Source organism: Phaethon aethereus (genome assembly GCF_964289735.1).
Source record: "Phaethon aethereus genome assembly, chromosome: 7".
In the NCBI taxonomy this organism is placed as follows: domain Eukaryota; kingdom Metazoa; phylum Chordata; class Aves; order Phaethontiformes; family Phaethontidae; genus Phaethon; species Phaethon aethereus.
Genome location: NC_138583.1, coordinates 36,171,312 through 36,182,984, shown reverse-complemented (window position 1 = coordinate 36,182,984; position 11,673 = coordinate 36,171,312). Strand labels below are relative to the sequence as shown.

The 11,673-nt window shown below is 38.6% G+C and overlaps 1 protein-coding gene across 1 annotated transcript; it reads left to right on the top strand.

The window, feature by feature from the left end:
- Nucleotides 1-243: 243 nt before the first annotated feature.
- Nucleotides 244-11,336, top strand: NSMCE4A (NSE4 homolog A, SMC5-SMC6 complex component; the record flags this gene model as incomplete). The annotated part of the gene is made up of 10 exons (XM_082002608.1): nt 244-523; nt 1,801-1,881; nt 2,483-2,613; nt 3,645-3,796; nt 5,755-5,854; nt 7,247-7,337; nt 7,807-7,901; nt 8,655-8,703; nt 9,570-9,661; nt 10,243-11,336. The coding sequence occupies 10 exons, from the start codon at nt 244-246 to the stop codon at nt 10,324-10,326; spliced, it is 1,155 nt and encodes a 384-aa protein (XP_081858734.1). The 3' UTR covers nt 10,327-11,336.
- Between the last annotated feature and the right edge of the window lie 337 nt (nt 11,337-11,673).

The following is an 11,673-nucleotide window of genomic DNA, read 5'->3' as shown; positions in this document are numbered from 1 at the left end:
GCAGCGCCCGCTCGCTCCAGAGAGGGCTGTGTGGCGAGCTTGGCCCCGCCCCTTCCCGCCGCGCCGCCCCGCCCCTCTCCTCCCCTCCCCCGTGAGTTTGGCCCTCTCGGGCCGCCGTCGCGACCGGTAGCGGTGGCTCCGCGGCCTTGGCGCCTTCCGCGGGGCCGGGCTGCCCGGGCGGCGGCGGCGGCCTCCCGCGCCTCTTCCGCGGCGGCCGGTGAGGGCCCGGGGCGCCGACCAGCGATGTCGGAGGCGAGTGGAAGCCGTGATTTCTCCTCCTCGGGGAGCTCGGGCGTGGAGTGCGGCCGCCCCTCACCGCCGTCCACCTCGCGCAACGGCGCCGTGCCCCAACACAGGCAGCGGCGGTTGTCGAGCCGCCCGCCGGCCTCCGGGGACGAGGGCGAGGAGCCGGAGGCGGAGGGCGAGAATCCCGGGCAGCCGGGGAGCGCCGAGGGCGCCGGCGATGAGCGCAGCAGGAGGGTGATCCGGAACCAGTACCGCGAGCTCATCTACAGCGTGCAGCGTAAGACCGGGGCGCGGCTCCCATCCGCAGCCGCCTCGCCCGCCGTGCGGGCCTCCGGCCTGTGCCCGGCCCCGGGGCGCGCGCCCCTTTCCCACAGTGGGACGGTGCCTCTTTGTGCCGGGGAAGTGGGGGCTCTGGGTGGGCGCCGGGGCAGTCGTTTGGGAGCCAGGCTGGTAGCCCGGCCCTGTTGTTTTGAGTGACTCATCAAGCGTTCGTGGGAGCTCCCCAGTTCCGTGGACTGCTAAAATTTTGGGCCTGTAGTTAGACCGGCATTTGCCTCCCAGGAAGCATTTGCACGCCCAGGGGTAGGGGGGTTATGAGAGATTTACCGGCACTTAACGTGTGTGACTGCATTGATGCAGAGGAACTATCAGCTGTGGTAGACTGAAAGCCTTTAATTTTGCACTCATGATGTTTGAGCTTTGATTTGAAACTGCAGGTGCCAGTATCTGCCTGGACCAAAAAGTTATTCTTAAGCTTTCCAGACAGTGCTAGCACCTCTCTAGATAGGTGTCTCAGTACCTCTCCCGTGCACGTTTGGAGTGTGCTGGTTTTTCTCATGAAAGCGTGACAGTGGTTGTTAGATTAAGCGCTGCCAAATTCAACAACGTGTGGTGTCGGTTGTTTTCTGCACCCTTGCTAAATTTGTAGGGTTGTTTTACAAGAGAATACAATGCAGTTTGTGGATGATCCGGTCTGTGTTTATGCAGAACAACAACAGTGGTATGTCAGTGCATTGAGTATGGTGTACGTCCCTAAAAGCAGTGCTGTGAGTAGCTGTTAAGAATTGAACATCTGAAAGCCTTCTTATGTATACCGTTACATCTAAGTAACTGTGTTTGACATGGTGGTCTTTGGAAATCGCCAAGCATGCAGTTTTGCGGGTTTGTTTGTTTCTTCATGAAAATCCTTAATAACTTACGGGTAGGATGAGTAACATACAGAAAACTATGGTATCCGGTAGCTGCTTTGACACGGATAGACATACTTTACTGGAACCAAGAGGAATCTGGCATCTGCTGATGTAAATTCAACTATGTCAATCTTACTCCCTTGAAGTAAATGCAAAATTACTACTTCAACCTGAGTTAATGCATAAGCATTAATAAAATTGGAGCTTACATAATCTGGCAATGAATGTACTATAGCTGTACTTGGTATTTTTGTGTGTATGATGGGCTACAAACCAGACAGTTGTGATTAAGGTGTAAGTATGTATTTCTTGACGCTTCTATATTTAAGTAATTTAGGATTTCATTTGTGTCCCTTCCTCCCAGAAAATCGTGAGGATATGCTGAGTTCAAAAAGCAACAGACTGACAGAAGCTTTGGAAGAAGCCAATAAACTGTTTAGTGGAGGTAAAACAAATTCTGTGGTCCTTATTAGAAGTGTTTGCTTGACAGCTGGCCAAGTGTGTGGCAATGATGCCGTGTAAACAAAAACGGGCAAAAGAACGAAGTTGAAGTCCAAGTATCTTGTCAGAATTATTACAGTATTACTTGAAATAGGTATGTTTAGTTGAAGAGGAATTGTTTGAATAAGTTGATATGAGAAAATAAAAATCATTACTTCAGTGTTTATTTTCGCTTAGAAATACTCTTTGCTTTATCTTGACTCTGACTACATACAATATATGTAAGTAGTACATATAAAAGATCATAGTGTAGAGGCGGTCGTCTCACTCGGAGGGATGGAAAACATGTCAATGAAAAATGTATTTTATTCTTTAAGATAATGTGTTATTTTTCCATGCTTGCCTTTGTCAATGTCATCCTCTCCTTTTCTATCTCTTTATTTCAATGCAGATGTTATTATAAGGATTATGTAAGTAATTGTGTTAGAGGTCATTGCAATAAAATGATTTACAAAGCTCTATACCTAGGGTAGTATATATGCTAAATTTTAGTAATATATTTTTGACAATTTCATGTTATTAACATAAAATCTTTTCTGCAACAGTTTCTTGTGCACGAGAGGCTGCGCTGGATGCCCAATTTCTTGTCTTAGCATCAAATCTAGGAAAGGAGAAGGCCAATGAGTTGCACTCTGAGATGACAGCATTTGATTCACTAGCATTTGCAGAAGACTTGGTAAGTTCTAGACTCTGAATTTGCCACCAGTTTTGCTAGAGGTTTGCCCTGTTTGTTACAGAATCGTAAAATAAAAGCCTCAGATTGTCAGGCAGTACATGACAGTTCTGATGGAATTTAACACTATTCTAATGAATTTCTATGATTAGCTTTCAGGTTAGTGTTGTTAATTGTTTTAAACTGTGTATTAAGCTTTTCCCATATGCATAGGGGAAAACCTAACCTAAAATGCAGACATACTCTCCTGCTTTGTTGCATTGCTGCTACTTTATCACAGTTCAGTCAGTTTGTGCTCTTAAGGTAGTCTTGTGCACTTTTTTTATACTCAACTGTTTTGTAGTTTCTTTATCCTGCTTTATATGGTTTTGGATGAAGTTCTCAAGGCCCTGTGTCACTGACATGAAATGGGATTTTGGATTGCTTGCATGCTTTTAGACTTGACATGTTTGCCTCTTCGTACTGCGACTGGGAAGAGTCAGTTCAGAATAGCTTTGAAGCAGGCTTTACCCCTGCCCTGAAAATTCTCTCTTATGTTACAGTAGATTAATAAGGATTCAGAGTCTTCGGTCAATATAAAAAACTATCAAGTTCAATTGTTTTATTGAAGTTTTCCTGGGGATGTCTGGATTGGTGGATGCATGGTTGGGCCAAATAAGTTGTTTTATGGTATTTGCAGAGCTAGGATTCCTGGAAGTATGTGGTATTCAGAAACGGTGAGATGTTTTAGCTTTATAGTGCAATTTAAGTAATGCTTTGCTACTTCACACATCACTGAATTTCTGTGGGAATATAGGCAGTTTTATTTACCTATAGATCTTTTTTTCATTGCTTGTTAATTCTTGCTGAACACAACAAGTCTGTATGTGAGTGTTTTTCTGTTTTGACAGCATATTCAGGAAAGTCAAGGTTCTTATGCAGTGATACTAAATACTAATTTAGCAGGACAGACACCATTATATGGTATTTCACCATTAATGTATCTACTGATCTTTCTCAAAGTGAATTTTCATTGCAGCTTTTTTCTTTTGTAGCTAACCTTCATGGGTATAAATCGCATAGAAGTAGAAGAAAATGATAGTGATTCTGAGAGCGTTTCAGGTGGCTATTTACCTAGTAATGCCTGGCATAAACTGGGAGAAGAAACAGAAAAGTACTTCAGAAGAGCACCTTCTTTTCACTATATGTAAGTTTATTTAAGGAAATCCTATATACTGCAGCACAAGCTAATGGCCTTAATTGATTCTTATCTTTTAATACCCTGGGCTTGACTGGAGTTTAATCTCAGGTCACAGAGTGTCAACAAGAACTTCTGCGTGGTCTCTGTTCTTATGGTACAGTGAACTCCTTGGCTCGAAAATATTTAATAATATTTCTCTCTTTGATTTTGATTTGGCTTGAATACAAAATAATAGCACTTGTAACTAGTAGAGATAGCAAGTTATTCTTGATTTACCTGTTCCAGACCAAAACCAGTAGAAATGACCCTCTTTCCTTTAAAAGCTGACTCTTCTCTCATCTTTCTGTCCCTGTACAAGCTGCAGCCAGAATCATGAATAGAGAAACCTTGTTGTTTGGGGTTGTTTTTTTTTTTTTCCCAGACAGTTATGGAAGGGTCAGTCCATCAGGGTCTCTATCTTTTACCTGATGATTGTATTATAATGAAGAGACCAACAGTTGTTCTTGTACATCTGTGTTAGTGGGTTGTCTTTTAGAGTCTTGATTTCTAGCTCTGCCTTCAGAAGAAATCGCCTGATTACTGGTCAGTGGCCTTATGCAGAATCAGTATCATCCTTCCTTATTGTGTAGGCAACCCATTTAGTAGGAGCTTTTTAGCTGCTGTCAAATGACCCTTAGTCACCTGGCTTACAGACAACAGTCCAATTTAAACATCTCAGTCTGTCTACAATAGCAGGATCTAGTTCAACTAAATTATCAACAGTAGAGCTGATAGAATAGTATTCAGTTGTCTATGCTTTTACACTTGTTCCACTGTAAGTATCACTGTAATTGTAAGAGTTGCTTATAACAACTTGATCATGCAGTATTTGATATTTAATGTTGGGTAGCTAGTTGAGATATTTCAAACTTAGGTTTGCACCTTCAAGCTGTAAGCTTTAAAGGAAAAGTGTATTTTCCAATCGTTTTTATGGTCTTAAAGACAAAACTGACTGCAAGAAAGACTTTTTTTTCTCACTAGTTGCATTTTGACTTCTTAAGTAATGATGGGCTGCTTTTGATGGAGGATGTGTGAATATTAGCAAGATGTTAATTTTAAATAATAAAGCATAGTCCTCAGTTTAGGAAAAGCACTACTTATTTCTGACTCCATCTATTCTTATCTGAAGCCCGAGTTGTTTTGTTTTTTTTCATGGTCAGTCCGTGAAATTGAGCAATTGCAACTCGCCCAAGATATGGAAAAATATGTGCTGCAGAATTTTTGGGTACTGCTGAACTAACTTGAATTGAGTCTCGATTCACACTCTCTCCTTTAGGCATTTAACTTGGAGATTCAAGGCAGCCAAAGTTAGGAGCCTAAGTTCCTTATATAGTCATTGGAGAGAGGTAAGCACTTCAAGAAAGTGCCTAAATCTAGCATGTATATTACACTCACATTGTTTAACAAGAAACTTTGGATTTCTTCTAGTGTACTGAATGTTCTATTGATTGACTATATTTTCTAAATTTGTGTTTGCCTTTTTTTTTTTAAAAGCTTACTGCAATCCTGAACTTACAGAAACTAAACAGTAGATAGATAATGTATGGAGAGAGTCTTCAGGCAGAAAAGTTTGTAATAAATTCAGAGAGAGGCATTAGAGGGTATGAACCACATACTCTGTTTCATTTCCTAAGTAGTTTTAAGAAAAGTAGATTTAAAGTTTTCAGTTAAAAAAAAAAAGTTAGAATAATGGCATCAAATTTTATAAATCCTGTTGAAAATTCTGGTATGAGGCTGCCAACATATATTGGGAGCAACTTTTGGGGATGGTTATTCACAGAAATCTCAAAATGTGATGAAGCTTTATTTTTAGATATCGGTCATTACTTTGCACTTCTATCAGGAGATGAACTGCTTAGTGTATAGATTTCTTAGCATACAATGTAAAACATATTTCCATATATATGTTCTTTTATTTTGGTTAGGTTGGGATCTTTCAAGTCTGATCCTCCTGTACCAAGACAACGGATTGAGAGGCAGAAAAAGGTTACAGGAGGAGAAGAAAAACGGGCAATGCCTGCTCAGGTTTGTGAAGTGTTATCTTTAGTAAAGATTTGTTATGGCATAGCTATTACAGGTGACTTGTAAACCTTTCTGTTAATGTTGTTTTGGGTTTTGTAGTTACGAACTGTGTAGTACAAAAAGATTCAGACTTAATTATTAGGCTTCTTGATTTGTTTTGTGTGGACTGCAGTATTTCATTGAGTGGAAGGAAATAGCATTTAGAGACTGATTTCAAATTCAGAAATAGGATTAACAGGCTGATTTTTTTTAAGTTCAGATTAGCTTATTTGCTCTGGTGCTCATTGCTTGGAAAGGAAACAAAAAAACTTCTTTACATTAGTGTGTTTTCAACTTTTCTTTTAAAAGTGTCTAACTGTGTGTGGCATTTGCACAGAAATGTGGTTAACAGCAGCAAACTAATTAGCTTACTTGTCCAGTATTTTCCCTGCTTTCTGTTTCCCTATTCTTTCTGTCTTACTCTGGCAGAAAGGTGAAAGTTTGAGAATACTTACGGAGAGGCTTGTATTTGAAACTTTGAAAAAAAAATAAACCATGTTGTTATGGGGAACCTCTGGCTGATAATGCCAGTACATAGAGGCAAAACATTGAGTATGTCTTTCAAAGACAGCCTACTTCGTAATAATCCAAATAGTGATAGAAATTATTCTGATACAGTTTGTGCTGAGAAGAAGAGGACCTGCAGTGTTTGAGAGAGTTGCTTCGATAAGCAAGTGACTGCTCTTTGTGGTTTGCTTAGGTAAACACTGAAGGTCAGCACACATGTTAATCTGTGTTAGATACGTGGTTATATGTGTGAAAGTTTGTGTAGCTTGCTTTATTGCAAGGTGGTCAAAGGGAAAGTGATGGTTAACAGGAATAGCAAACAGGTTACTGGAGACTGTACTTGAAAAGTGAATTTGGTACTCTGCTGATGACAGTACTTGAAGGATGATTTGGAATACCCTGGTTTACAGATAATGAACAAATCTGTAAAGTCACAATAATCGTGTCTTTTGACCATATCAGACTTCATGCCATGATCTTTCTTACACGTAAACTTGGGTGCCTTTTCCGAAAAGAATGTTGAAGATCAGTTCAGTTGCACTGCCCTTCTGTGCTTATAAATAAACTTCAGTAAACTTACAGTGTACCACTAGGGGTAACCCAAGGGCAGACCTGTAAATAGGCTCAAAACATACAAACTGTGACCTTTCCGTTTGATATTGTAAAATGGGAATTGGTTCCTAAAGCACTTTGTAAGTTGTCTCATGTTTGCCTAAGTGTGTCTGTAACTGTGCATGCGTGACATAGAGAGAAAACATCTTTTAAATTATATGTTCATAAAAGGCCCTTTTCATATTCTTGTCTTACAACAGTGGTTATTTGAGATAAAACTATGTTTCTTTTATCCAGTTAAAAAAAATGGAAGAGTCTCACCAGGAAGCTACAGAAAAAGAAGTAGAGAGGATTTTGGGATTATTGCAAACTCATTTTAAAAATGATCGTAAGTATGATTCAATTAAACTCTTAAAGCATTAATTTGAGAAAATGAATACTCTTCTACAGTTAAGAGACTGGTTAAACTATAGAAACAAAATTAGGTGGTGTTTGCCAGTAGAAGTCTTTATGTTGAAGGATATAAACTGTCTGTATTTTTTTTATGAACAATAATCAGTTGCTGTTTGATTGCAAAGTAAATTTAAATCCTGCCCTCTTCTTTTATTAGAGCATGCCATTTTTTAGAAGGCAATTAAATAGTCACTGCATATGTATATGTGTGTGGCAAAAGATGGAAGAAAAAAATATTCTCTAGCAACTTTGTTTCTTTCTGCAGGCAACTGGGAATTCAGCATTGTAACTAAATTGACATAAATGTTCAGTTACTCACTTTCTTAAGATCATGTTTACATATATTAGTGCTGTCTACACCACCTGTTTGGTTATTTTTAACAAACCCATTTTTGCATCTCTAGCTGATACACCTATTTCCTTCTTTGATCTTGTGATTGATCCAAACTCTTTTGCACGAACTGTGGAAAACATCTTTCATGTGTCCTTCATTATAAGGGTAAGGCATGACATGGTCTTGCAATCTTATTTTAGATATTAGAATTATCTAGAAATACTGATTCATTTTTATGGCTTCAATATTGACAGATTAGGACGTAAATACTAGGAATCCTGATTTGTTTTCTACAAACAGTCCATGATATTTTGGTCATTGAATGAAAAAGAAAACAGAGTTGACATGCTAATTTTTTTATTAGATTTTTCTACTACAGTCCATTTAACAACAAAACAATAGTGACATTTTTGCTGTCAATAAAGGGATTCTAGCTCACAGTATTTTAGATTATAGAGGAGTTATTGAGGTTATAGGAAAGTATGTCAGTGCAGTGTTTTATGTTCTTCTCGAATCTGTAGATTTGCACTTCCAACAGTACTTAATTTGTCTAATAAATAAAATTAATTTGGGAAAAGAGAAAAGCTTACAAATATATTTTGACTAAATTCAGGTTTGTAGTGAACAGTGATGTGCTTATGAAGGGTTAACTCAAGTATATTTAATGAATAATAATTTTTAATAAAATAAACTCTTTATAATCTAACAGTTATCAACTGTCCTATATCAGCTGCATTCTTTATTCATAAGTGCTATATTTAAATAATTTTTCTTATTTGCTATGTCAGTTAAGATTCTTTATCAATATATGTGCCTGTTTATGATTATGTAATATAATAATGAAAAATATGAAATCTCAGTGCATTATCCTAATTAGATGGCTCTAACTTCTGAAACTCTGAATCTACTATCTTTTAGGATGGTTTTGCAAGATTAAAGCTGGATGACGATAAACTGCCAATAATAGGTAAAATCTAACTTTAAAAGACTGTAATTGTAGCTACTTTTCAATGATGTAACAAAACCCATCTTGTGTGTTCGCAAAGTGTTAGGTATATTTTAGCTGTAAGAGTAGAGATTCGGAGATACTTGGTGAATGTGATTGAAGACATGAAGAAATTTATGAGAGGAACTGAAAGGATTGAGTCTCTTTAAATATAAAAATATGGAAAAAGGCCATTATGTTGATCTATACAAACTAATAAGAGAAATAAAAGGTTATTACTTTCCTTTTAAGTGATATTTTTGCTAATAAGTATATGAACATTGTTACACTTTTCTGAGAAAAGATATTTTTGTGTCTCCTTTGTCTGTCCGAGTTGGGAAGTGCTGCAACTTCAAAACAGTTGAAAAGGAAATGCCATCTTGCATACAAGGTCTTTTGGCTTTCATTTCCACAGGATATCAATGGGATTAAGACTTTGGTGGGGTTTCACAAAGGATTAAATACTTAAGCCCTTCTAGGGCTCTGAGAAATCACAGAATCATTAAGGTTGGAAAAGACCATCAAGTCTAACCATCAACCCAACACCACCATGCCCACTAAACCATATCCTGAAGTGCCACATCTACACATTTTTTGAACACTTCCAGTGATGGTGACTCCACCACCTCCCTGGGTAGCCTGTTCCAATGCTTGACCACAAGTTGGTTTCTAAATTATTACGAGGTATGACTAAAGAAATTTCTTAAGAAGTATGTGGTACAGGCTGTTGATAGAGACTAGCTTAGTGAAGCATGTACAATTGATTTGCTTTTTGTGAAGCTTTTGTGTTCCTGGAGGAAGCTGACTTTACAAGTGTAAAGACTATGAAAATACTGTATTTTGAACAGAGCCTTCAAAAGACAATGAGGGACGGAGAGATGACCATAGTGCTGGAGCACGGAACCAAGTCGTCATATCTCTGAACCATCAAGAATGGAAGGTACAGTAGATAGCACTTCCTACTTTTGATTAATTTTTTTTTTTAAAGTGTAAGAATGCATCCAAGAGCTGTGCTATTATGTACTCTGATGAGGATAGGTGTTCCTGTATATATTATCACTACATTTAATTTTATGGATTCTGGAACAGTGGTGGATCTAATGAATGCTTTTAACTGCAAGAAGACTGAGAATTGGGGTAGCAATTTCATTTTTGATCCTTGAAGCCTGGTCAGTTTAAGTGCTTTTAAGTTGAGCAGTGACTTGCCTTTACTGTTTTATATGAGGACTGCATAAATACGGAGTCTGTTTCTTCCCTTAAACATGATACTTGCTTCTAGAGGGGAAGTTCTCCATACGATTTCCTCACTGTTTGCTGTTTGTAATAAATCTTAGACAAAAAGTAGTTTTTGGCACATACAACTCTTCTTTTTTGTCCCTCACTCAGAATGTGCAGAAGTTGCTTACTAATTTGAAATAGTGCTTTAGTATGAGAAACTTTATTACTTACCTAGTGGTGATTGCAATTAAATTGAGATAGTTCAGCTCTTGTAACTTCAATACTCTTGTCATCTCAAACCAGGAGATCGTAGAAACATATGAAATAACAGAACCCATGATTAGCCCTCCTTATCATAGAAATGAAGATGAAATGGAGCTAGCTTAATTCTTCAAGTAAGTTCTTTTAATAAATCAAACTAAATAAGGATACAGTGCATGAGTTCCTTACGTATGTGGAAGAACTGCAGGGAAACTATCTGTGACTCATAAGTAGAAAAACTATAAGCAGGGTAGCTGTGTAATGTCTGGAACATTTCTATGTTCTTGATGTTTTCATGGAACAAAATGCAGGCTAGTCTTCTACGCAGTAGTTGACTGAAAAAAAACCCTTAACATTCAATGGTCAGTTAAGTGATATACGTGAGTTAATGTTTGGAACTTGTACTTGGAATGCAGTGCTGTGAAGAATCATACCTTAGGTTTTGTACTTTTTTTTTTTTTAACCCGCTGGCAGCTTGATGTTGTTAATAGCGTAGTCTGAAGAAGGACTTAGGGAAGCAGGGAGGGAAGACAGCCTGGTTCCCTCTGAAATCCTTTAAATGATTGAATTCTTTTATTGTCATGGTTGTTTGGTAAGTTCCAAATCTTAATGCATATTGTCTTACTGTCTTCTCTCTTGTTTTTGTTTTTGTTCCCCCTCCAGGTGCCTTAAAGAAAATATTTTAAAATGTTTCTTTCAGAAAATTTTTATATGTATATATTGTAAAATTAAATTTATTTTTATTGGAACATCTCGACAATTTATATAAGCGGTCCTGTTTATACCTGTCACAGGATTATTACTATATACTTTCTATTTATTATGGCTTTGTTTGCGACTTTATATAAAGTTTACTGACACTTACAAGCTTTCACAAAAAGGAAGTGCTATCCCCCTTCTTTCATCGCTTGTCACTCCCAAATAGCAGCCTGCAAGTGGAATTTACGTGGTTAACTGTCTCTGCTGTGATAACCTTGTTATCTAGATGATCTTGGGTGCTGCAGGAGAAATTGATACTGTCTTTCTGTTCTTACTCTTCTGGAAATCAAGGTTTGAGTTTGGAAATTTGGTCTCAATTACAGATAAAACTTCTTCCTTCTTTTTTCTTAAGTCCCTCATGTGTACTTGGTTTTGTAACTTAGGCAGGACAGCTATTTTAGGCCATGACATTATTTTCTTCAAAATAAATAAAGCCTAGCTCCATCTCCGGAAGGTGCTCTTTGGAGGACGTCCGTCTCTGGAGATTTTTAGGATTTCTTCCTTCCTTTTACCATGAGGCAGGGTTTCTGATCAGGCAGCGGAGGAAGGAGGTACTAAGGGGTCTGCTGTCCTGCTACTAGCTCTGCTGTTCGAGTGATAAAATAGGGTCAGGGTATGCGAAAACATAGTTTGATCATCTTTGGTCATCTACCGCAGAACCAGAGCTGCGCGCTCCTGCAGACCAAGGAGTCGGGGCCGCCGGCCGCGCCGCAG